The sequence below is a fragment of the Oncorhynchus keta genome, chromosome 22 (genome assembly GCF_023373465.1).
Source record: "Oncorhynchus keta strain PuntledgeMale-10-30-2019 chromosome 22, Oket_V2, whole genome shotgun sequence".
NCBI classification, from domain to species: Eukaryota; Metazoa; Chordata; class Actinopteri; order Salmoniformes; family Salmonidae; genus Oncorhynchus; species Oncorhynchus keta.
In genome coordinates this window covers 43466437-43492037 of record NC_068442.1, presented here as the reverse complement: position 1 = coordinate 43492037, position 25601 = coordinate 43466437, and the positions used below count along the sequence as shown (strand labels likewise).

At 42.3% G+C, this 25601-nt stretch overlaps 2 protein-coding genes across 5 annotated transcripts in view; one reads left to right on the top strand and one right to left on the bottom strand.

Annotated features, from left to right (window-relative positions):
* elovl1b (ELOVL fatty acid elongase 1b) overlaps positions 1–11346 on the bottom strand; it is a 28735-nt gene extending 17389 nt beyond the window's left edge. Inside the window, exon 1 of the mRNA XM_035799131.2 lies at positions 11179–11346. The gene's annotated coding sequence lies outside the window, so the exon portion shown is untranslated. The remainder of the gene's footprint in view (positions 1–11178) is intronic.
* A 1268-nt stretch (positions 11347–12614) lies between these two features.
* Positions 12615–25572, top strand: mob3c (MOB kinase activator 3C). 4 transcript variants are annotated; one of them, XM_035799126.2, is made up of 5 exons: positions 12615–12764; positions 13631–13814; positions 16154–16742; positions 20916–21118; positions 24632–25572. In XM_035799126.2, exons 3-5 carry the CDS (start codon positions 16325–16327, stop codon positions 24659–24661), a joined length of 651 nt encoding a protein of 216 aa, XP_035655019.1. In that variant the 5' UTR covers positions 12615–12764; positions 13631–13814; positions 16154–16324; the 3' UTR covers positions 24662–25572. The 4 variants fall into 4 exon arrangements, with proteins under 4 accessions (XP_035655019.1, XP_035655018.1, XP_035655020.1 ...); XM_035799125.2 differs by having other exon boundaries at positions 12746–12764; positions 13588–13814; XM_035799127.2 differs by lacking the exon at positions 12615–12764 and having other exon boundaries at positions 12909–13814; positions 20916–21138.
* Positions 25573–25601: the final 29 nt, after the last annotated feature.

Below are 25601 nucleotides of genomic sequence, written 5' to 3'. Positions count from 1 at the left end.
AACTAGAAATACAATGAAACAAACAGGCATTCTATTTTTGCTCTATTATAGATATCGATCAAGTGCACAAGGCTACATGTGTGCAAAAATAACATTTATACTTTCTGCCTGTGGACATCTGTTCTACAATGTGCCAGCAGAGCATGATACCCTTTGTTAGCATAATTGATCTCTTTCAGGCAGAGATTACACCTGGCATACCCCATTTTATCCACAGTATTAAAAAGACAGAGGTAAAGTTGGTTTTAAACTAAAGGCCATTTTAAAATAGTAAAAATCAATATGGTGGACAGCCCCATCAAGAGGTAAGGACAGCCCCATCAAGAGGATCCACCTGGTGATGTATTTTGGGAGAGTGGTAAGCAGCCTGAAACTCCTGAAACCTATAGCAGTAGCCATTACACGGATTGAGGGAGACAATGCCATCCTGTCTGATGTTCAGACTCTGCTTACAGATGTAAGAGAATAAATTCGTACTGCCCTGTCCACTTCACTGTTGCTCCAAGCAGAGGAAACTGCACTTCTGAAATACATCAAAAAGACTTCTGACTGAAGCTCATACATGCCGCAGCGTGCATGTTGGATGCCACGTATGCTGGCAAGAATATCCTGTCTGGTGCAGAGATCAACAAGGCCTATGGTGTCATAATTACCGTGTCTCGCCACTTTGGCCTGGATGAGGGCAAGGTTCTTGGCAGTCTGGCAAAGTACACTTCCAAGCAAGGGCTTTGGGATGGACATGCAATATGGCAGTGATGCCAACATATCTCATCAGCTACCTGGTGGAAGGGACTTTGTGGGTCTGCGGCTCTTTCCCCTGTTGCCTCCATCATCCTCCAAATCCCACCAACATCAGCTGCCTCAGAGCGCAACTGGTCCTTGTTTGGGAACACACACACCCAAGCACTCAACAGACTGAGCAATACAAGGGTTGAACAATTGGTGGCCAGCCGGGCAAATTTGAAGCTTTTTGAGCCTGACAACGAGCCACCCCCAACAAGGTTGGAAAGTGACAGTGAAGATGAGGCCTCAGAGTCTGATGTTCAAGAGCTGGACATTGAGGAGGTCCAGGGAGAAGAAATGGAAGCCTGAGAGGATGACAACCAAAGCTTTAGTTTCTAGACTTATCATTTTACAGACGTATGTTGAAAACGTTTTTGGGAGATGTGATCCTTTCTTTTGTTGTTCAGTGAAGTCATCCCATGTGAAGAGTTATCTCCTTTAATTAAAGTAAAATTTGTAACTAAATGTTTTTTTTTTCTATTGTAAGGATTTAATCATTTGCAATCATGTCTTCTTATAGAAAGGTCAAATGGTTTGTTTGTATCCATATGATATGGTAAATATATCCAATTCAAAAAAACATCCACATTTATTATTAATATTAATTAGCATATTTCCCATATATTCCCATGGAAAGTTTCCACCTCTGAAAGTTCCCCAAAATGTGCAGCTCTACTTGATTGAAACACCCGATTGGCCTCTCATACCACAATGCTGTAAGTCTGTCAGCATAAACTGCAGCACTAACTCACCTCTGTTCCCTGCTGGCCTGGGGTGTAATCATAAATCCTAAACATTTTGCAACGGAAATCGTTTACTCAAAACGGAATACGTTTTGCAACAATACAAGAGTTTATATTGAATAAATTCAAGTATGTCCTTTCCCGATTTGTTCCGTTTGTTTGAGTCCCCAGTCTGTTGTCTTAACCTGCTTTAAAAGGAGACCACCATCATCCCAGTGCCCTAGAAAAAAAAAAGATGACATGCACAAATGACTATCGCCCCGTTGTACTAACCCCGGTCATCATGAAATGCTTTGAGAGGCTGGTCATGGCCCACATCAAGGCCAGCACACTGGACCCACTCCAATATGCCTACCGCTCCAACAGATCCATGGAAAATGCCATTCCCATCACTATTCACATGGCCCTAACACATCTGGACAAGAGGAACACCTATGTGAGAATGCTGTTCATTGACTACAGTTCAGAATTCAATACTATTGGTTGCTCCAAGCTCGACACCAAGCTCAGAGCCCTGGGTCTGGACACCACCCTCTGCAACTAGATCCTGGACTTCTTGATGGGCAGACCTCATGCTGTGAGGATTGGCAACATCTCCTCCACACTGACTCTTAACACAGGGCCGCCCCAGGGGTGAGTCCTCAGTCCTCTGCTGTACTCCCTGTTCACCCACGACTGGCTTTGCACGACACCAATTCCATCATCAAGTTTGCTGACGACATCCCGGTTGTAGACGTGATAAACAACAACAAGTCAACCAATGGGAGGTAAGTGAACTGGCATGACAACCACTACCTCAAAATCAGCAAAACATAGGAGTTGATTGTTGACTTCAGGAAGCAGAGGAGGGAACCACAAGCCACATCAACAGAACTGCAGTAGAGAGTCAGCAGAAGTTCCTTGGCATCCACATCATCAGGGACTTGTCATGGACCAACAACACCACCACTCTTGTCAAGAGGGTGCAACAGCGCCTCTACTTCCTAAGGCGGCTGAAGAAAAGCAGCATTGCCGCCCCGGGCACTCTCCAAATACTACCACTTCACCGTCGAGAGAATCCTGACCGGTTGCACCACGGAATTGCTCTGTCCACGACCAGAAGGCCCTCCAGCGGGTGAAGACGGCCCAGTACATCACTGGGACCGTGCTTCCACCGATCCAGGACATCTACTGGAAACAGATGGTATCGGAACATGACGTCTGATAGAAACTGTCTGAGCCTGTTGGTATCTTCAAGCCATCAGAATGATTAACACTTGAACTGGACTGACAACTTGCTCTGATTCTCTGCACCTTTGCACACACACAAAACAACTGCTGCTCCCAGACTCTTATTACACTGCCCCCACATCCCCAGTTCCCCAATACACATGTAAATATTGCGACTATAAAAACTGTGCCTTTCTGTATTATACTTATACTCAAATGTTTATTCAATTCTACTGAACCATTTACTTTATGTTCGTACTCTTATTTTTTATTATTGCATTGTCAAGAAGGAAACTGCAAATAAGCATTTCGTTGGACGGTGTATACCATGTGTATCCCCTACATACGACTAATAAAATCTTGAAACTTGTTTGGTTTCTAGTGAATAGGCCTACGCCCCAGTTTTGTGTGAGTGAGGTTGCGTCAAGTGTCTGTATGTGTTCTAATTGTTACACAACAAGTAAGCACATGTCTCCTGATATTTCCACCCGTATGCTATACTATGGTGCAACACTACCAAGGCCTTCCCCATTCCCTGAATGGAATGAGCTTCAGGCTATGGAATATAGAGTAAAATTACCAAGGCAACATGCTGATTTTTCACAAAAGAAGCAGTCTGTTCTGAAATTGAATAATATGGCTGAGCTATTTACGACGTCGCACACCATTTAATCTCAGATGGCAAATTAAAGATCACTTAATGGCCTAATGTCAAAGTAAGTCCATGTTCCACGACTTCTGTTATGTTGAAGAAACTATAGGCCTCAACTCCAAGTGGAGAAGGAAGGTACCGTCTGAAATTCTGGTATTATTAATATGATACCCATCTTTCGTTTGGGATTGAAGAAATAACCTATAGTTTTGGCAAGACGGTTAGAACATCTACTTTGTGCATGACACAAGTCATTTTTCCAACAATTGTTTAGAGACAGATTATTTCACTGTATCACAATAACAGTGGGTCAGAAGTTATTACACTAAGTTGACTTTACCTTTAAACAGCTTTGAAAATTCCAGAAAATGATGTCATGGATTTAGAAGCTTCTGATAAATGATGTCAATTAGCCTGAGTCAATTGGAGGTGTACCTGTGGATGTATTTCAAGGCCTAACTTCAAACTCAGTGCCTCTTTGTTTGACATCATGGGAAAAATCAAAAGAAATCAGCCAAATTGTAGACCACCACCAGTCTGGTTCATCCTTGGGAGCAATTTCCAAACGCCTGAATATACCACGTTCATCTGTACAAACAATAGTATGCGAGTATAAACACCATGGGACCACGCAGCAGTCATACCGCTCAGGAAGGAGACGCGTTCTGCCTCCTAGAGATGAACGTACTTTGGTGCGAAAAGTGCAACGCAATCCCAGAACAACAGCAAAGGACCTTGTGAAGATGCTGGAGGAAACAGGTACAAAAGTATCTAGAACCACAGTAAAATGAGTCTCGGCAGTATCGACATAACCTGAAAGGCTGCTCTGTAAGGAAGAAGCCACTGCTCCAAAACAACAATAAAAAAGCCAGACTACGGTTTGCAACTGCACATGTAGACAACAATTCTACTTTTTGGAGGTCTGATGAAACAAAAATAGAACAGTTTGGCCAAAATGACTATCGTTATGTTTGGAGGAAAAAGGGGAGGCGTGCAAGCCGAAGAACACCATCCCAACCGTGAATAACCGGGGTGGCAGCATCATGTTGTGGTGTTGCTTGGCTGCAGGAGGGACTGGTGCACTTCACAAAATAGATGGCATCATGAGGTAGGAAAATTATGTGGGTATATTGAAGCAACATCTCAAGACATCAGTCAGGAAGTTAAAGCTTGGTCGCAAATGGGTCTTCCAAATGGACAATGACCACAAGCATACTTCCAAAGTTGTGGCAAAATGGCTTAAGGACAACAAAGTCAAGGTATTGGAGTCACAAAGCCCTGACCTCAATCATATAGAAAATGTGGGTTCAAAACTGAAAAAGCATGTGCGAGCAAGGAGGCCTACAAACCTGACTCAGTTACACCAACTCTGTCAGGAGGAATGGGCCAAAATTCACTTATTGTGGGAAGCTTGTGGAGAACTTGCACAATTGGTGGCTGACTAAATACTTTTTTGCCACACTGTATATACACTGCTCAAAAAAATAAAGGGAACACTTAATCAACACAATGCAACTCCAAGTCAATCACACTTCTGTGATATCAAACTGTCCACTTAGGAAGCAACACTGATTGACAAATGCCACATGCTGTTGTGCAAATGGAATAGACAACAGGTGGAAATTATAGACACCCCCAATAAAGGAGTGGTTCTGCAGGTGGGGATCACAGACCACTTCTCAGTTCCTATGCTTCCTGGCTGATGTTTTGGTCACTTGAATGCTGGCGGTGCTTTCACTCTAGTGGTAGCATGAGACGGAGTCTACAACCCACACAAGTGGCTCAGGTAGTGCAGCTCATCCAGGATGGCACATCAATGCGAGCTGTGGCAAGGTTTGCTGTGTCTGTCAGCATAGTGTCCAGAGCATGGAGGCGCTACCAGGAGACAGGCCAGTACATCAGGAGACGTGGAGGAGGCCGTAGGAGGGCAACCCAGCAGCAGGACCGCTACCTCCGCCTTTGTGCAAGGAGGAGCAGGAGGAGCACTGCCAGAGCCCTGCAAAATGACCTCCAGCAGGCCACAAATGTGCATGTGTCTGCTCAAATGGTCAGAAACAGACTCCATGAGGATGGTATGAGTTCCCGACATCCACAGGTGGGGGTTGTGCTTACAGCCCAACACCGTGCAGGACATTTGGCATTTGCCAGAGAACACCAAGATTGGCAAATTCGCAACTGGCGCCCTGTGCTCTTCACAGATGAAAGCAGGTTCACACTGAGCACATGTGACAGACGTGACAGTCTGGAGACGCAGTGGAGAACGTTCTGCTGCCTGTAACATCCTCCAGCATGACCGGTTTGGCGGTGGATCAATCATGGTGTGGGGTGTAATTTCTTTGGGGGGGCCGCACAGCCTTCCATGTGCTCGCCAGAGGTAGCCTGACTGCCATTAGGTACCGAGATGAGATCCTCAGACCCATTGTGAGACCATATTCTGGTGCGGTTGGCCCTGGGTTCCTCCTAATGCAAGACAATGCTAGACCTCGTGTGGCTGGAGTGTGTCAGCAGTTCCTGCAAGAGGAAGGCATTGATGCTATGGACTGGCCCGCCCGTTCCCCAGACCTGAATCCAATTGAGCACATCTGGGACATCATGTCTCGCTCCATCCACCAATCATGGAATCTGTTGCACCACAGAATGTCCAGGAGATGGCGGATGCTTTAGTCCAGGTCTGGGAGGAGATCCCTCAGGAGACCATCCACCACCTCATCAGGAGCATGCCCAGGCGTTGTAGGGAGGTCATACAGGCACGTGGAGGCCACACACACTACTGAGCCTCATTTTGACTTGTTTTAAGGACATTACATCAAAGTTGGATCAGCCTGTAGTGTGGTTTTCCATTTAATTTTGAGTGGGACTCCAAATCCAGACCTCCATGGGTTGATACATTTGGATTTCCATTGATAATTTGTGTAATTTTGTTGTCAGCACATTCAACTATGTAAAGAAAAAAGTATTTAATAAGAATATTTCATTCATTCAGATCTAGGATGTGTTATTGTAGTGTTCCCTTTACTGTTTGAGCAGTGTGTATATATATATATATATATATACACACATGGCATTTATTTTGTTTGATTTAGGCATATTTGTAAAATTTCTATGGTGGAGGGGGAGGTGCTTCACCATGACGGTTTAACATTCTAGTCTTTCAACTCCTTGTAACGGATATTGTAAATCACAAATACCAGTATACTGTTAAGGTTATTATTGCACTATCACTCCCCTCTAGTTATGTAAATTACATGTATTGACTAATAACAGTGACAGAATTATCTACTTACTATGATGTTGATACCAAAAATTGGTGTTTCCAGACCAGGGACAACCAATCATGTCCCAGCACAGTGTCTCCACTGTGAGTCACCAGCTTATTTTAACTTAACTTCAGCACCAACAATTTTGTTTGAGAGGAAAGGGAAGTTGAATCCAGGATGTGGTTAAATAACACCCCCAGCATGGTTCTGTATGAACTCATTCCATACACAAGGTTGTTTAGAAAAGTGGAACAAGTTCAATGTCACCACTCATTGAAATGAATGTTATATTCTGTTATTTTAGGATTGTGCAATGGATCAGAAGCTTGCCTTAGCGCTTTCTCCCTCTTTTTAAAAGCACATTTGTGTACATAAACAAAAATAAGCAACCCCTCTTTAACCCTATGCATACCTCCGCACTAAAAATAACATACCTTGAAATAAAATATTCACTTTTAAAAAGTACATTTCCATCTCTCCTTCACTGGAATGACGCTGTGTAAAACCACCAAAATGTGTAAACCACCAAAATGTTTACTCAACATTGCATTACCTTATCTAACTACTCCATCTATTGTGGTCCTTCTGTAGCTCAGTTGGTAGAGCATGGCGCTTGTAACGCCAGGGTAGTGGGTTCGATCCCCGGGACCACCCATACGTAGAATGTATGCACACATGACTGTAAGTCGCTTTGGATAAAAGTGTCTGCTAAATGGCATATATTATTTATTATTATTGAATGAATCTTTGTCATACTAAAACCTTTGTGAAAACATCACATATTTGAGGGGGGACAATCATTCAGCAAGCCAGAGGGATGACACACTTGCTCTACAGAGAGAAGTGTCAGTCAGTAGTTTTCCAAGGTTGTGTAGGAGTAGAGCCCCTGGTGACAGCTCTGTCAGTTTGGTCACCTACCTAAAACTAGGCTATTCCTGGCATTTGCCTTAAGATAATAACCAAGAGGTAGTACTGATTATTACTCCAACAGCATCATTCCAAAAACACCCTTCCACAATTATTATTGAAGTATATCTTATCAGAACTGGTTTCAACATAGGATAGATAACATTACCTGCTTCAGATGACATTTGAAAAAGTGCTCATTACAGAATTATAACTGTTCCAAACAATCAGATGCATATGAAACCTGCCTCGAGGATGTTTACTACCCTCTAAAGGTGGGAACAGGGAGGAGGGGTAGAGGGTTTGAGTCACTGGTCAGGATAAATATTTGCAGGTATTTCTCCCTCATCACAACACTAAAACATGTCAATCATTCCTTACAAATGTCATGATTATACCTTTTGGTATCAAAGTGGGACTGTGTGTAGGGTTGACACACACTTCAAAAATACCTTCCTCTTTTAAGTTCTGTATGGGTGGTCACACAAGGTCACCACTTCCCTTCTGATAAATAGAACGTTTTTTTATTTTAATTTTTACTTATCTCCGCACTTGAAAAAAGGAACTTCACTCTGGGCACAGATGTCAGTTCAACATCAACATGTTGATTTACATTTGGTTGAGGTGTCAACTATTGTGAATTCAATGTGAAATAAAAATAACTAAAAAAATAGTATCAACAAGGGCTTTCTACAAAATAGCAACATTAGCGCAGCTAGCTTGGAATCAAGACCATATGCAACACACACGGACGTGCAATGCCAAACAACGCTACTGCCACCTTCTGGTTTGGAGTATTTTAACAAGGCTGAGTGGCTGACTGCTTCCAAGGTCTTTGCTCTGTGAACACAAAAGAGGTTGACTGCCGACACTGTTCAGAGGTGCTAAGTGCTGTTGGGAGGCAAACGTTTGACAATCCTACTGGTGCGTCTTGAGCTTTTAGTGTAGAGCAGGTCTCACAGACAGCGTAGGATTATACAAGACTGTGTAGATTACGCAATGTATGGAATGACAGCATCCACAATGTCTGTGAGGAATGCATTGCCTCTTGTGAAAATAACTTCCAAACACTAATAAGCACCACATATCAAATCAATTAATAAATCCATTGAACACTTATGGTAAACCTAGAATGAGTTGCTCGGGGAAATGATGTTGATGTTCGATCCAGGTGCAGATTTCTTGGCTGTCTGAGGTGACTAAACATTCCACATAGTACAGTGTACGTGAAAGAGAAAGTTGGTTCGCAAAAAGTATTCTTCAGTGCCTTCTATCAACTCAATGTGCGGAGGCAAAGTAAGTGATTTCATTTTAGCTATCACGAGGCTCCTCTTAAGGACACAAGCAAATGCCTTAATCTGATGGGAGAGTAGAGCAATTGGCCAACTCTTAAGAGGAACAAGTTAAGCCATTGTCCTCTCTGTATTAGACCGCTGCTCCTGAGTGGTGCAGTAGTCTAAGGGAGCAGCGGTCTAAGGCACTGCATCTCAGCGCTAGAGGCGTCACTATAGAGCCTGGTTCAATTCCAGGCTGTATCACAACCGGCCGTGATTGGGAGTCCCATAGCGCACAATTGGCCCAGCGTTGTCTGGGTTTGGCTGGGGTAGGCTGTCATTATAAATAAGAATTGGTTCTAAACTGACTTGCCTAGTTAAATACATTAAAACATGACTAGATGGCTGAGGGGAAAATTACATGGGAAAAGGAAAGGTAAAGGAGATACCTAGTTAGTTGTACAACTGAATGCATTCAACTGAAATGTGTATTCCGCATTTAACCCAAACCCTCTGAGTCAGAGAGGTGCGGGGAGCTGCCTTAAATTTACATCCACTGCCTTGCTCAGGGGCAGAACATATTTTTACCTTGTCAGCTCTGGGATTCGATCCGGCAACCTTTCAGACACCAGTCTTTTGCTTGATGGACAATCAAGCAATGAGCAAGAGCATAATATGATGACCCAAAGACTGTAGACTGTAGGTATACTGTAGGTTTCACAGACAGAGATTAACCCCAGTCCTGAACTAAAAAGCCTATATTTTATTTTGGGGCTTAATCGGTGTCCGGGAATCCGGCTGAAAATGTTCTTACACATCTGATGCAATTGCTTTGCGCAATTCGCCTCGAGACAAGCTTATCCCTTTAGGCAGCAGCCGTTGACACTCATCGGACGATAGAAACATGATGCATACTGTGTGTAAACAGTGACACCGCTCCATTAAGATCCTAATATTTACATTAGCATCAGAAAACAAACAGGGCCAGTCACCTTGAAGCAGTTTCTCACACGCCATTAAAATATTTGGCTATAGTTTCAAACCGTTGCCCCAATGGCCCGAAACATTTACATGTCAAAGAAATAGCCTTGTGAGGTGAGAGAGATAACAATCCTCCGTAATCAACATACATGGACGTTTCCATTAACAATGGAACAAATCATTTATCCACACTACCATGGAAGAGTTGACTACACAGAATAATCATTAATGTTGATAAGCTGATAGCTGGCATCAGTGTGTATTGTGACAGTGATAGTATCCTTTGACAAAAAGAGAGCAATGGAAAGTGAGAGGAGCCTTCATGGGAAAGTGGAATGCTTTGCAACGGAAGCTCATGGCACTTACAGAGGCAATGTGTTCAGTTCAGACTGCAGATTCTCCACACTTGGTTGAGTTGATAACCAAACACAATTCAATATCACTATTTTTTTTAAATGAGCTTGAAACCCTAGGCCTATTGTATTGTCTATTTGGGTTGAATTGAAACGATAGCGGTTGTTGAATTCGCAAATGCCCAATAGTATTGTCACATTTAATTTGCACTGTTAAACCCAACCTTTGGAATGACTTCAATATCAGCAGTGAACCTATTTAGGTTTTAAGTGGAGATATCTCAGAAATCAGTCATTAATTCTCACTATAGCCATTGTTATTCATAGGCAGTGACAAATAGCATAGCTAAGTAGGGCTGGGCTTGGTTAAAACCCTGGCTGGGAGACCAAAGGGTAGCTGTAGTTAAATACATTTTCCAGTAGGAAGTGCTGCCCTGCTTATATATTTTTACCATCTGATAAGTGGATATGGAGTCAAAGGTCTGACATTGTTTTAAGGGTAAAACTCAACATATATTATACAAGATTTATCTCTGTTGAAATTTGGTTACCATGATGACGTAATCCTGTGGCTGAAATTTTACTCAAATCCTATGTATTTCCCACGTAGATTCCACGTCACAATACGTCCACACATTACGTTGAAACGTTGATTCAAACACTTTGTGGCCAATGGGGTGCGCAATAATGTTCACAACAAAACTGTCAAAGTTGTAGGAAATAGGGTCTGCATAGCCATATGACGCAGTTACAAAAATAAAATGTGTAAATTCACTGACAAAGCTGATCAAGTTAAGTGGTTTTCAAATCCCCTACCATGACTAATCATATGCATGGTAATATAATAGCCGACTAGTGACATTGTCATAGCCAACAATTAGCATATAATGTAGATTGCCTTCAGCCAAATAGGTTACCTGTTTTACAATAGTTAAACTAGAAAAATAAGTTTAATTCCCAAATGAATTTTATACAGAACAGCAAGTATGCTATAATTAGTGAAATAAAAGTTTTACCCACCTGGAACAAAGTGGTGGAGAGCGTGAGAAGTTAAAAGAGAGAACCGTTAAAACAAGTGGTGTGGTGTGTCGTCCTTCAGGGCTAAGTTCAGTACGAAAAAAGGTAATGCAATGTTCAATTAAACGGAAACAAAGTTTTAAAAATGGGTTGGGGAACCCTGTCAGCATGGCATTCGCTATAAATGTCACTCATTTCTTCAAGCCACACCCCGCCACACCCACCAAACGTATCTCAGTCTGTTCCAAGAACTCTGAAGAACGTTCCGTTCAGCAGAAGGCGTTAGGCAATGTAGCGAACGTTTAATCAAACTGAACGCACCCATCGTAGAACGATTGTACCGCACTCCTTTTTTAACGTTTTGATGAAACAGGAAAGGGTGGGCGGTTAAAGGAAAAGGTGGAGTCTTTTTTCAGTCGAACCAGTTTAGACCCGTACCAATGTGCACGCTGAAACTGATCAGGACATTGATTGTCTGCCCAAACTGAGAAAAATATATATACATATATATATTTTTAAACATACACTCAAAAACCTGTTTTAATGATCGCCTAAACTAACCCATCACCTATAGGCCACCCAATGTGCCATTTATTACACTGCTTTAGGCCTACAGTACTGGCTCCCGTCTGAAAGCTGTGTAATAATGGCTGCAATTACGCTATTGACATCTTTTGACAGTTGACACCATAGCCTACTGTAAAGGGGTGCAATTTAGCTTTATCCTAGTGATCCTGATCACTTACAGTTCAAGCTTGGCATTGCACACATTTTGTATAAATCGAACATGAATTTCATCATTGATTATTGCCAATTATTATTTTATGTGGGACTTCTGTTTAAACTCTGGATTTCAAGAGGGACTTCTCTCATTTCTGAGCCCTTGGAAGCAAGATATGTAGCTGATGACATCCTGTGGATGTTGTGGATCACTGCAGGGGGCCTTTCACCTGTAATTCCCGAAACATCTCTTCAATGCAGCTGTGAGATACAGAACTCATGATTTAGAAAAATACACTTTGATTAACAATGTTCAACACTATTTTATTTAGTATTTTTATTCAATAGGCTGTACACGTTCCGCGGACGTTATCGCAGGTGCAGCGAAATGCTTGTTTCTATCTCCAACAATGCGGAAATACCTGACAATACACACAAATGAAGAAAATAAATAAATACACATATATATATACACACTTATTTTCGTATCCGATCGTGCATGAATATAAATGTACACAGTTGTGTCAAGTTGGCTTTAGGTGGTGGAACATTCTTCATACACACGGAAATGTGTGTGACAGTTCTTGACACAAACCGTGCGCCTGGCACCTACTACCATACCCCGTAGAGACCTGTGGATGGGCATATCTGTAGTTGTTAGCCAATTAACAGTCTTATGGCCAGGGGATAGAAGCTGTTTAGGAGTCTGTTGGTCTGAGCACCGGTCCCGCCTGCCGGATGGGAGTGTAGCCGGTCTGGCTACTTTTCTGCGTTGTAGTCTGCTGTATTTGTAACGAACAGGTCTAGTCTGGACAGTAGTTATCTTTTACTTATCTGGATTGGATGGAATACATGCAATGCACTGGATGGTGAGCTTCTCAATACTGCACACCTAACGTGATGAAAAGTAATGCACGCAAGTACCTGCACGAGGGAAGTTACATTACAGACAGCCTGCTAGCATGTGAGTTAACTAGCTAGCCTAAAATTGCACCACTTCGTAAACTCTTTCAGCAGAATATTTAATCAGAAATGGTTGGCTTGCAACACAACACTATTGGAATACATTATTTCACAATTATATGACGATTTACTACTTCGAAACATTTATAACATATGCATTTACACATACCTCTCCTCAGTAGAACCAAAACATACTGAGAGGGAACTCCTGCGTCTGACTTGAAGGTACTGCAGGCCAGAGCAATATACCACAGAGCAATCGATACACTCACAATCCATGGATATGAAAGGATTTAGGTGAAATACACAAGGCAATATTAACACTCGTTAGAGGAGCATGGAGAACGGTCCAGGTCTCAGTGGCTCGAGTCTATTTTTTTTGTAGATTTGTGACGCTTGATTGTGTATGTTGCACCAGACAATACATTTCTGCAAGTCAAAATTGATGGATTTGGTTACATCATGACAATGAAATAGAAATGATAGCAGGTTGAGGTTTATTGGGATGAATCTTGTCCTGGATGCAGAGCTGAGCGGTTTGAGAGGAGTGGAAGAGGGGGCCAGGGTTGCTTCTTCCCGCCCCTATCGTACAGGAACCTCCTCTGTTGATTTGTAGGTCTTCCATTCACACATACACACACACACATACACAGATACAGCAGGGGCCTAGCAGACAAAGTCAGGATGTGACATCACTCACAGGAAGAGAAGCCAAACAACTTTTTTCAGCTTTTTTTGTCTGCGCTGCTGTGTAACTGGTTGCTGAGTGAAGTTGGAGCCTCAAGGTCTGTTGGTGGCTGGGAAGGAGAGAGTCTCCATAGGATCCGGAGAGGGACAGATCTGCCTGGATCGTTGTCCGGAGGGAATTAAAGTAAAGGGGGCTGACCACGGAACTATCCTTGGCCTTCCAAAGACTCCCCACATCATTCCAAGCCATCCACACGGACCCCGGCCAGGTACTGTGGGGAAACTTCCCTTTTTATCTCACGCTCTTTCTCTTTGTTCCATATGACTAGATCTTACTGAATTTGTTCCTGTGCATTAGCTACTGTTTTCTCTCTCCCACATACTGTATTTTTGAAGGACCTTGAAAGATCTATTGTTATTCTCCAGTCTCAGAAGGAAATTCCATGGAAAATCAGTAAAGTGATCAGGGTGCCTAGCGGACCTGGTCCACCGTCCCACATACATGATCAGACATGCACCAGTCTGTAACTGGAGAGGCATGAAGACACTGAGAAGCAGTGAGGTCATAATCAAAAAGAAAGGACACTGGTTTACTGCCCATGACTGGTATTCACATTTGTGGAACTGCTATGGATTTAGACTTAGATACCAAAACTAAGGGAGTGTAGTGGCCATCATAAAATCAGTTACCTATCCAGTTGTGGACCAGCTCCTTCTGTCATATGGTCATTCTCCAAGTGAATACCCAATGCCTGATCCACTAGAGATAATAGAAATGAAGTACTGAGAAAGAGGAGGATCCTGTTCACACCACACATACTGTGTAACAAACACCATACAGATGTGGAGGAAGCTGTCCAGAAGGAGAATGACAGTCATACTTTAGGCCTACTGTTCTGAGTAGTGAGAGCTGAAGCTCTTTGTCAAGTTTCTGCTACAGTCTGAGAGCAAAACTACAGGAAAATTACACTAAACCAGGTGGAGTTCAACAGTTCTACTTTGTCTCATTCTGAATTACTCTGTACAGTTCTGGCTCAGAGCACACAAATATGATTGACTTACACTGAGTGTACAAAACATTAGGAACACCTTCATAATATTGAGCTGCATCCCCCTTTGCCCTCAGAACACCCTCAATTAGCCGGGGCATGGACTACAAGGTGTCAAAAGTGATCCACAGGGATGCTGGCCCATGTTGATGCAAATGCTTCCTAGTTCCCACATTTGTGTCAAGTTGTCTGGATGTCCTTTGGATGGTGGATTATTCTTGATACACATGGGAAACTGTTGAGTGTGGAAAAACCCAGCAGCGTTACAGTTCTTGACACACTGAAACCGGTGCACCTGTCACCTATTACCATACCCTGTTCAAAGGCACTTAAATCTTTTGTCTTTCCCATTCACCCTCTGAATGGCGCACATACACAATCCATGTTTCAATTTTCTCAAGGCTTAAAAATCCTTCTTTAACCCATCCTCCCCTTCATCTACACGGATTGAAGTGGATTTAACAGGTGACATCAATAAGGCATTATACCGTTCACCTGGATTTACCTGGGCAGTCTACTTGTATGTCCCTAATATTTGTGTATATACTGTAAGAACAGAAACTGGTGCTCAGTTTAACCACACAAGCTGCACCATAACAAACCCAGGAAGTGTTGAGAGTTGCTGTGTGAAACGGGACGTGGGACATAAATGCGGATATAGTCACATCACCACCAGACATTGTCATTTAGAATGGTTGAAAGGAGCAACAGCAGATTCAAAACTATTCTAGAACATCACACTGTTTGTATTATATTCAGTATGCCTTTTGAAACAATATCTGTATGACTTCTTGAGAGTTGTAAATATGGCTTGACTTTTCAGAGCTCTCCACATGAAACTCTGTCATGGAAACTAACTCACCACTGCCATGCACTGAACTCCTTCTATAATTCAGAAAGGCAGAGTTGCTGTGTTTTAGTGTATGTACACTAATGACCCACTGGAATTGTGATACAGTGAATTATAAGTGAAATAATCTGTCTGTAAACAATTGTTGAAAAAATGACTTGTGTCATGCACAAAATAGATGTCCTAATCGACTTGTCAAAACTATAGTTTGTTATCAAGAAATGTGTGGAGTGGTTGAAAAACAAGTGTTGATGACTCCAACGTAAGTGTATATAAACTTTCGACTTCAAATACATGCATACATACAAGGACCTATTTCAAGGGCCAGATGGTTGTCGGTATTGTAACCTACAATTCATTTTACATAGCAGCCACCAGAAATGAATGCCACAAATGGATTCTTGTACACTCACTCCACTGTTGGTTTGTCCTCATATTTGGGGTCATATTTTATATTCAGAGCAGTTTCACAATCACAACAATCACAACAATCACAGCTTTGCTTATCAAGTCCTTCAAGCTATTTCCTTTGTAAACAAGCTGACAATACTGTTTATACTTTGCTGATTTAGTTTGCTGATTTCTATCATGTTGCCTAATTTGCAGGCATGATAGTATTGTGGTACTTTGTTTGCAGGTATGATATCATGGGGGTAGAAGCCATTCTAACTTCTCATGACCTTTCTTGTTGTTTTCTCTATTTTTTCAGAGAAATGTCCCTGCATTCCCAACCGCCCCCAATGTAGAGGTCACTGCCCTCAGAACTCCTCAGAGAACACCTAAACCTGAACAAACTTATGTTCGTGAAACCTGTCCAATTACCTCTCAGGAACCCCCCACACCCAACACACACACTGTCCATTAGTCCACCATTAAGACAATGGCGCTCTGTCTCGGACAAGTCTTCAGCAAAGACAAAACGTTCAGGCCTCGGAAGCGCTTCGAGCCTGGGACCCAGCGCTTTGAACTATACAAGAAGGCCCAGGCCTCTCTGAAGTCCGGCCTGGACCTGAGGAAAGTGGTCCAGCTTCCTGAAGGAGAGAACATCAATGACTGGATCGCTGTGCATGTGGTGGACTTCTTCAACCGCATCAACCTAATCTACGGCACGGTTAGCGAGTTCTGCACCGAGCGCACCTGCCCCATCATGTCCGGGGGCCTGCGCTACGAGTACAGGTGGCAGGACGGAGATGACTACAAGAAGCCCACCAAGCTACCTGCCTTGATATACATGAACCTACTGATGGACTGGATTGAGACCAACATCAACAATGAGGACATCTTCCCCACAAGAGTAGGTGTGTGAGGACCTCATACTAAACCCTGAGGGACTCCTCTGTAGGGGGACTGTCTTTGAAGTTAGAGTTGAATCTATGGGGTGTGTGACCATGGAAGCTCCTAGCTATATAAGGGTGCTTCAGGGTGCAAATGTATATTGATGTTCAGGAGACATTCTTGGCTGCAATGGTCCTATAGAAAGTCAATGTACAGAACATTTTACAGCAGTAATTAAAACGAAATCTCTTTGATGTTGATCTAATGATAGTGAATGCTTCTGTGATGTTGCATCATACCCTAAGTAATCAATCATTGGGGTGGCAGGGTAGCCTAGTGGTTAGAGCGTTGGACTAGTAACCGGAAGGTTGCAAGTTCAAATCCCCGAGCTGACAAGGTACAAATCTGTCGTTCTGCCACTGAACAGGCAGTTAGGCCGTCATTGAAAATAAGAATTTGTTCTTAACTGACTTGCCTAGTTAAATAAAAGGTAAAATAAAAGGTAAAATAAAAATAAAAATACCCCACCTTCTCTGACAATACCTTTTAATGTATCTAGAAAGGTTCAAGGATAGGTTAATTATACAATGAGGGTGGCATTTAGAAGAAATTGAATGAGGGACTCTGAGTCTATTGTTCATTGTTAAAGGGTTGTCATCAACCTCTGTTTAGGGAGGGAGATTATCTAATGCAGTGGTTCCCCTTCAAACATTCAACCTCCCGCTGCGTACCCCCTCTAGCACCAGAGTCAGCCTGCAACACACACACTATATGATACGATATATTTATTGAACATAAGAGTGAGTGTGAGATTTTGTCACAACCCAGCTCGTGGGAAATGACTCTTATAGAACCAGGGCACAAATAATAATATTATAATAATCAATCATTTTGTTCTTTATTTAGCCATCTTACATATAAAATCTTATTGTTCATCGGAAATTGTGAATAACTCACCACAGGTTAATGAGAAAGGTGTGCTTGAAAGATACACATAACTCTGCAGTGTTGGGTTGTATTGGGGAGAGTCTCAGTCTTAAATCATTAAATCAAGACAGGATACTCTGAGCGCAGCCCAATTGAGAAATCTGGCAGTGGCTTCTGATTAAATTCCATTTTCACAGAACCGCTTGTTGCTATTTCGATGAGGCTCTCTTGTTCAGATATCAGTAATGGACTGGAAGTAGGGCATGAAAGGGATAACGAATCCAGTTGTTTGTGTTATCCATTTCGGGAAAGTAACTGTGTAATTGCGCACCCAACTCACTCAGGTGCATTGCTATATCACATTTGACATTGTCCTTAACCTCGTTCATTTGCACACAAAAAATCATACAATGATGGAAAGATCTGTGTGTTGTCCTTGTTAATGCAGACAGAGAAGAGCTGTGTGTTGTCCTTGTTAATGCAGACAGAGAAGAGCTCCAACTTCTTAATCATATCCTCAATTTTGTCCCACACATTGAATATAGTTGTGGAGTGTCCCTGTAATCCTAGATTCAGATCATTCATGCCAGAAAAACATCACTCAGATAGGCCAGACGTCTGACAAGTTTTTCACACAAGTGAAAATGATGGTCAGTGAAGAACTTTAAGCTCGTCTCTCAATAAAAATAAAAAAACGTGTCAATACTTTGCCCCTTGATAACCAGCACACTTCTGTATACTGTAAAATAGATAATTGCATCTGTTGATTTTATACATGTCTTACTACTCAAGTCATCTTAATTCTCGCTCAAACTCCCGTGGCTTATTTTTCAAATGGGCATGTTTTGCTTCTAAATGTCTGCGGAAGAGTGAAGGTTTCATCGAGTTGTGAGATAGTACTTTTGCGCATATAATCCACTGTGGCTGAGGAAAGTCACTACTCCCAATATATGTGAACCCCAAATCAATGTAGTTCTCATCATATTTGCGCCTCTTCGATGGTCCAACGTCCCTGTTTGTTGTTCGGTGCTTTCCTGGGTAAGGGGGCAGTAGCTCTTCGGCTACAACAACTGTCAGCTAGCTGGGCTAACAACAAATATAGAATTACTGATGCTAGCATTGGATGTGCTCATGGAAACAGATTAACTTGTGTCATTGACAGGTGCAGGTGTAGTACTGCTAGAGTACTGCTGGTGTTGATAATGGGATATGTAGATAGGGCGAGTCGGTCAAGGATCGATTCAGACAAGGTGGTAAATTGTATGACAAGCGACAGTTTATTCAGAGTAAAGATATCTGGTACAACGTATACGGGCTCATTCATTTGGCTCACAAGGAACCAGCAGAAAGAAGCCCTGATAACAGAGTGCAAGCATGTTATGTACAGTACAGAAAGTAGGTTGAGTCTGGAAGTCCTGGTCTTCTGGTTGGCCCCAGTTGAGGTGTTGTCTTCTTGGATTGGCCCTGTTGAGCCGTCCGTCGTTCCTCCGGGTCTCGTCGGGCTGTTCTCAGTCACACAATGTTCGGCTAGGAAGGAGATTGTGTGTGTGTGCTTGTGTCTGCAAGTCAAGGCTGTGTCTCTTCCTCCCAATGTGTGGGTGTATGTCTTATCTGTGTGTCCTCGGCAGTTAGTGTGTGTATGTGTGTGTGCTGTGTGTGTGTGGGTGTGGAAGCTATCCTGTATGGGACCTAACATGTTTCACTGTGAAAATACGTTGTCTCAGTTATAGCAATGTAATAGCAGTAAGCTGGTCATTTGCATAAGAAATAGCACTTCCTTACAAATCCCTCTCTTCACGTTTCCCCAGAGACGTGACACAACCTAACTAGATCCAGACACAAAAAGAAAACTTTTCCCAGAAGGAAAAGTTTTGTGATTCCCTCTCTTCACATCTCCTAAGAGATGTGATATAGTCCAGATACATTACTCCAAACAAAAACATAACCCAAAAAGGAAAACAGCCTAAACTAGGTAAGTCTATACGGAATGGCCCACAAAGGCCGCAATGCCCCCTCTTCCCATCTCAGAAGAGGCACGACATACAATGGAGAAGCTTAATCAATAAAAGCAATTGGATCCCCCTCTTCATACTCGGGTTCCCCATCCCCTAAAAGGGGAAACATCTGGGAAGGGCTTGGGTCAATGGCTTTAGTTATAAACTGAAAGATGGGTCCCTGCTCCTGGCGCATCTGTTGATGTAACTTGCTTATGAAGAACATCCGGGCTCTCATGCTCCATACCGTTATCTCGCACCTGGCTCCTGTTATCTAACAAAAGACCGCTTGTTCTCGCAACACCCCGCTCTGAATGTTCCCCCCGCCCAACTCATTTGAACAGTTAGTCTTCATGCTACTCTGTATTTTTCCATCATGAGAAAGTCCCATGGCCCTGATACTTTTAACAATGTTTCAAATCAGCTAGGTTGCATAACACATACATACATCCACACAAGGCAACAGCAGATAATATTCAATCATATATATGGTAATGGATATAATATAAAATACAGGATCCAACACTGGTAGTAGCGGTACTACCAGTAGAGCTGGTACTGTATGTGTCTCTATGGGCCTTATTTTTTTTAATCCATTTTTGAGCAAACGGGATGAGCAGCATCTACTGTACGTTTGGCTACATACGGACCGTTAGTGGAATTCCCGCAAGAGAGTGATGGTTAATGTGATTGGATATTAATTATTTAACTAGGCTACCTGTATTTGATATTGTGTAGTTATTTTTGCTGAACACTAGATGAAATGAGGCTACTCAGGTGAGGGGAAAAAACTCACCCAAATGTATAGCCCCAAAGGGTTGCACATTTCCGTAACATTCCCCAAATTCCCAGTTTTTTTCCCTCAAATCCTGGTTGGAAGATTCCTACATCCAGGATTTGAAAATGTGAAGAATTACTATTGTTTAACAAATAATGTGAATGCCATTTTTGTTTGACGCACCCCTGACGGCATTGCGCGTACCCTAGTTTGGGAATACCTGATGTAATGATGTCCAGCGTGTGGGTTTAAATGATCTTCAATGGAAACTCATGTGATTTGTGTTTTAATGCTAGTTTAAAAAAAAGCAATTATCAAAAAAATAATGGAACATAATTATGGAATATTTTGAAAATTACAAACTGATTTTCATTACTGCATCCAGGGATGGTCTCTAAAAGGCATTTAATGTGGTTGCAAAGACACAATGCTTAATTATAAGGTAACTAACTGTACAGTGTTCCTCCTCATCGACTGTTCTATCCTTCTTGTTGTAGGTGTTCCTTTCCCTAAGAACTTCCAGCAGGTGTGTAAGAAGATTCTGAGTCGTCTTTTCCGGGTCTTTGTGCATGTCTACATCCACCACTTTGACAGCATCTGTAGCATGGGCGCCGAGGCTCACATCAATACCTGTTACAAACACTACTACTACTTCATCTCTGAGTTCAGCCTCATCGAACACTCAGAACTGGAGCCCCTGGTGAGAGAGGAGGTGTGGTGGTGAGTAGGGTTGCACATTTCCGTAACTTTCCCCAAATTCCCAGTTTATTTCTCAAATCCTGGTTGGAAGATTCCTCCATCCAGGATTTCTGGAAAACCATCAAATTTGGTGAAAGTTACCTGAATTTTTGCAACCTTAGGGGTGAGCTTACGGCACAATATTAACTCTGTTACACTTGGATGGGAGGTTTTTATTAATATATGTACAGTACATATATACAGGGCATTCGGACAGTATTCAGACCCCTTTTTGTTACGTTGCGCCTCATTCTAAAATGGATCACATTTTTCCCCCCTCATCAATCTACACAAAGTACCCCATAATGTCAAAGCATAAAACAGGTTGTAGAAATGTTTGCAAATGTATAAAAATAAAACACTGAAATATTACATTTACATAAGTATTCATATACTCAGTACTTTGTTGAAACACCTTTGGCAGCGATTACAGCCTCAAATCTTCTTGGGTATGACGTTAAAAGCTTGGTACACCTGTATTTGAGGAGTTTCTGCCATTCTTCTCTGCAGATCCTCTCAAGCTCTGTCAGGTTGGTTGGGGAGTGTCACTGGACAACTATTTTCAGGTCTCTCCAGAGATGTTCGATCGGGTTCAAGTCCGGGCTCTGACTAGGGCCCTCAAGGACATTCAGAGACTTGTCCTGCAGCCACTCCTGCGTTGTCTTGGCTGTGTGCTTAGTGTTGTTGTCCTGTTGGAAGGTGAACCTTCGCCCCATTCTGAGGTCCTGGGTGCTCTGGAGCAGGTTTTCATACATTGCAACGTTCATCTTTCCCTCGATCCTGACTAGTCTTCCAGTCCCTTCCGCTGAAAAACATCCCCACAGCATGATGCTGCCACCACCATGTTTCATTGGAGGGATGGTGCCAGGTTTCTTCCAGACATGACACTTGGCATTCATGGGAAAGAGTCCAATCTTGGTTTCATCAGACCAGAGAATCTTGTTTCTCATGGTCTGAGGGTCCTCTAGGTGCCTCTAGGCAAACTCCAAGCGGGCTGTCATGTGCCTTTTACTGAGGAGTGGATTCCGTCTGGCCACTCTACCATAAAAACCTGATTGGTGGAGTGCTGCAGATGTGGTAGTCCTTCTGGAAGGTTCTCCCATCCCCACGGAGGATCTCTGGAGCTCTGACAGAGTGACCATCCGGTTCTTGGTCACCTCCCTGTCCAAGGCCCTTCTCCCCTGATTTCTCAGTTTGGATGGGTGGCCAGCTCTAGGAAGAGTCTTGGTGGTTCCAAACTTCTTCCATTTAAGAATGATGGAGGCCACTGTGTTCTTGGGGACCTTCAATGCTGCAGAAATAACAAGAACTGTCAAATGTGGGACATTATATAGACAGGTGTGTGCCTTTCCAAAGCATGTCCAATCTATAGAATAGGACTCCAATCAAGTTGCAGAAACATCTCAAGGATTATCAATGGAAACAGGATGCACCTGAGCTCAATTTGGTGTCTTATAGCAAATGGTCTTATCAAATCAAATCAAATGTATTTATATAGCCCTTCGTACATCAGCTGATATCTCAAAGTGCTGTACAGAAACCCAGCCTAAAACCCCAAACAGCAAGCAATGCAGGTGTAGAAGCACGGTGGCTAGGAAAAACTCCCTAAAAAGGCCAAAACCTAGAGAGGAACCAGGCTATGAGGGGTGGCCAGTCCTCTTCTGGCTGTACCGGGTGGAGATTATAACAGAACATGGCCAAGATGTTCAAATGTTCATAAATGACCAGCATGGTCAAATAATAATAATAATCACAGTAGTTGTCGAGGGTGCAGCAAGTCAGCACCTCAGGAGTAAATGTCAGTTGGATTTTCATAGCCAATCTTTAAAAGGATCTCTACCGCTCCTGCTGTCTCTAGAGAGTTGAAAACAGCAGGTCTGGGACAGGTAGTACGTCCGGTGAACAGGTCAGGATTCCATAGCCGCAGGAAGAACAGTTGATACTGGAGCAGCAGCACGGCCAGGTGGACTGGGGACAGCAAGGAGTCATCATGCCAGGTAGTCAGTCCTGAGGTATGGTCCTAGGGCTCAGGTCCTCCGAGAGAGAGAAATAATTAGAGAGAGCATACTTAAATTCACACAGGACACCGGATAAGACAGGAGAAGTATTCCAGATATAACAAACTGACCCTAGCCCCCCCGATACATTAACTACTGCAGCATAAATACTGGAGGCTGAGACAGGAGGGGTCAGGAGACTTATGTAAAAAAGGTATTTCAGTTTTTCTTTTCTTTTTTAATACATATGCAAACATTTCTAAAAAGCTGTTTTCACTTTGTCATTATGGGGCTATGTGTATAGATTGATGAGAAAACAAGATTTAATCAATTTTAGAATGAGACTGTAACATAACCAAATGTGGAAAAAGGGAAGGTGTCTGAATACTTTCCGAATGCAGTGTAGTGCAGGGGGTGTCTGGATATTCATTTATGAGGGAATATCCTTCACATACTGTAGTGCAGTCCTTCAGACTTAGATGGTCTAATTTTGCTGTAGTTCAATGAAGGAGGAGCTTTACTGTCATAAAACAGAAGCAGTGGATTGTCACCGTTATTTTACACCACAAGCGTGTCTGCTCAAACCACAACCTGGGCGATTTATACAGAATCACTCTCTGGGCATAGAACATAATGACTAAATCACAGTTTAGTATAAGATAATTATACAAGAGATGCTTGTCTTTAATTGTTCCCTTTGCCACAGTCATTGGAATTAGTGATGCACTACTTGTTTCCCAAATTTGAATCATAAAAGAAAAGTGTTAGTCTGGTTTGGTTTATATAACCATTATAAGTGAAATTGCAGTCTAGTCAGCCATACGTAAGAATGATGTCACTTTCAAGTTGTTTTCTTTAGTGCAGCGATTCATTATATCTGAACCGTTGAAGGTTGGAGCTCTGAGGTATACAATGAAAGTCTTCTGTTATCATCATTATGAAGTACAGATTCTACTTATAAATAACAATGAGACATTATGTCAACAATGCAATATGAGGGGAAATCAACCTTGTTAACATAAGACAGTGTGATGGATTGAGCATTTAGTTTTTCTGATTTTGGTTGACTATAAGTCATCTGTTTTGTGAGTGGAAACAGCCGAATGAGTTCTCCTCAGATTATGGCTTTAGCCTATCTTTTGGGAAATGATTTTAGCATCATCATATAGCATGTCAGCATAGGCATGTAGTTCTGTTTGTCACCTCAAATGAACAGGGCGATCTGGGATTGGTACATCCATTTTTGGACTTAATGATAGACAGTTATTCTTGAAGAATATGTCTTACTAAAACAGGGACGAGTGACCGCTTTGTTTTTGTTTTCCCAGATGGCCCTTTAATCGTAGCCCTGTTCAATGGAGAAAGCTTTGTAATAACCATTCCTATGTCTTGTTTTTGCAGCAAGGTAGGCATATAATGCAATTATTTGTCAATATCATGTTAATCCCCCAACTTTACTCTCTCTTCTCTACCCTCAGAGGGCAATGACAGAGAAGATCTGTAACTAAACCACTTGGAAAATGGAGGTTACATCATTTCAGCATTCCCTGTGGCCTTCAAGAGACCCACAGCTTCAATACAACCAAACACTCAAACTAAAGGAATGGATTTTGAGTGGATTTGAAGAACTAAAGTGTTATCCATCCCAAGCATTACAAAGTTTGTTCATAAAGTGACATTTTCAGCCAATAGTCTATATGTTTTATGAAAAAGGACTGTTCTGCTTCCTATAGTGCTGTGACATGATGCAGCACTCCAGTCTTCTGAGCTTTATTGTAATTGTAGTAATGTTTAGTAATAACTATTCTAGCTCTGTTTTATTACGCATGTATAGTTCTTGACATCATCAACTGTTTGCGGCTTCGAGGTGTTTGAGACACTGTGTAATGGATGGAAGGTCACAACCATAGAGATAACTCATCTTTGTATCTGTGCAATTATAGAGTCTGTGACAGCATGGGCATTGAGGCTATCTCCATTTTGAAGTAGTACATTTTCTTCTTCACAATTGGGTGATCCCTCCTGATGACCTGATTGGACATGACTCCAACAGGGTCACCAGGAGGGATCACCAATGAAGTTGGAAGTCCAGCCCAGTTGACTACATTAAAATGGTGGAAGCTCTAAATGGTGTTGCCCATGCTAATATGGCCTTTTGGCCAGTAGAGGCCTCTATCATTCTCTATGGTAACAACACTAGACCTGTTTCCAGTGTTTTGCATTTTTATGACAAATATGTGTGGAATGTGTCCCAGCCAGACAACTTGAAAAACAAGTGTCAAGGGATGTGCAGAATGACAAGTATGGACTCATATTGGGAATTACTGACTTAATTTGAATTTACACAAAACCAGTTTAAACCTTACTCTGTGAGACTGATCTGATGTGTAACTGATTAAATTCCCAAGTATTAAGAGCCTATTTTACCCTACCTGGCCTCTTCTGTTG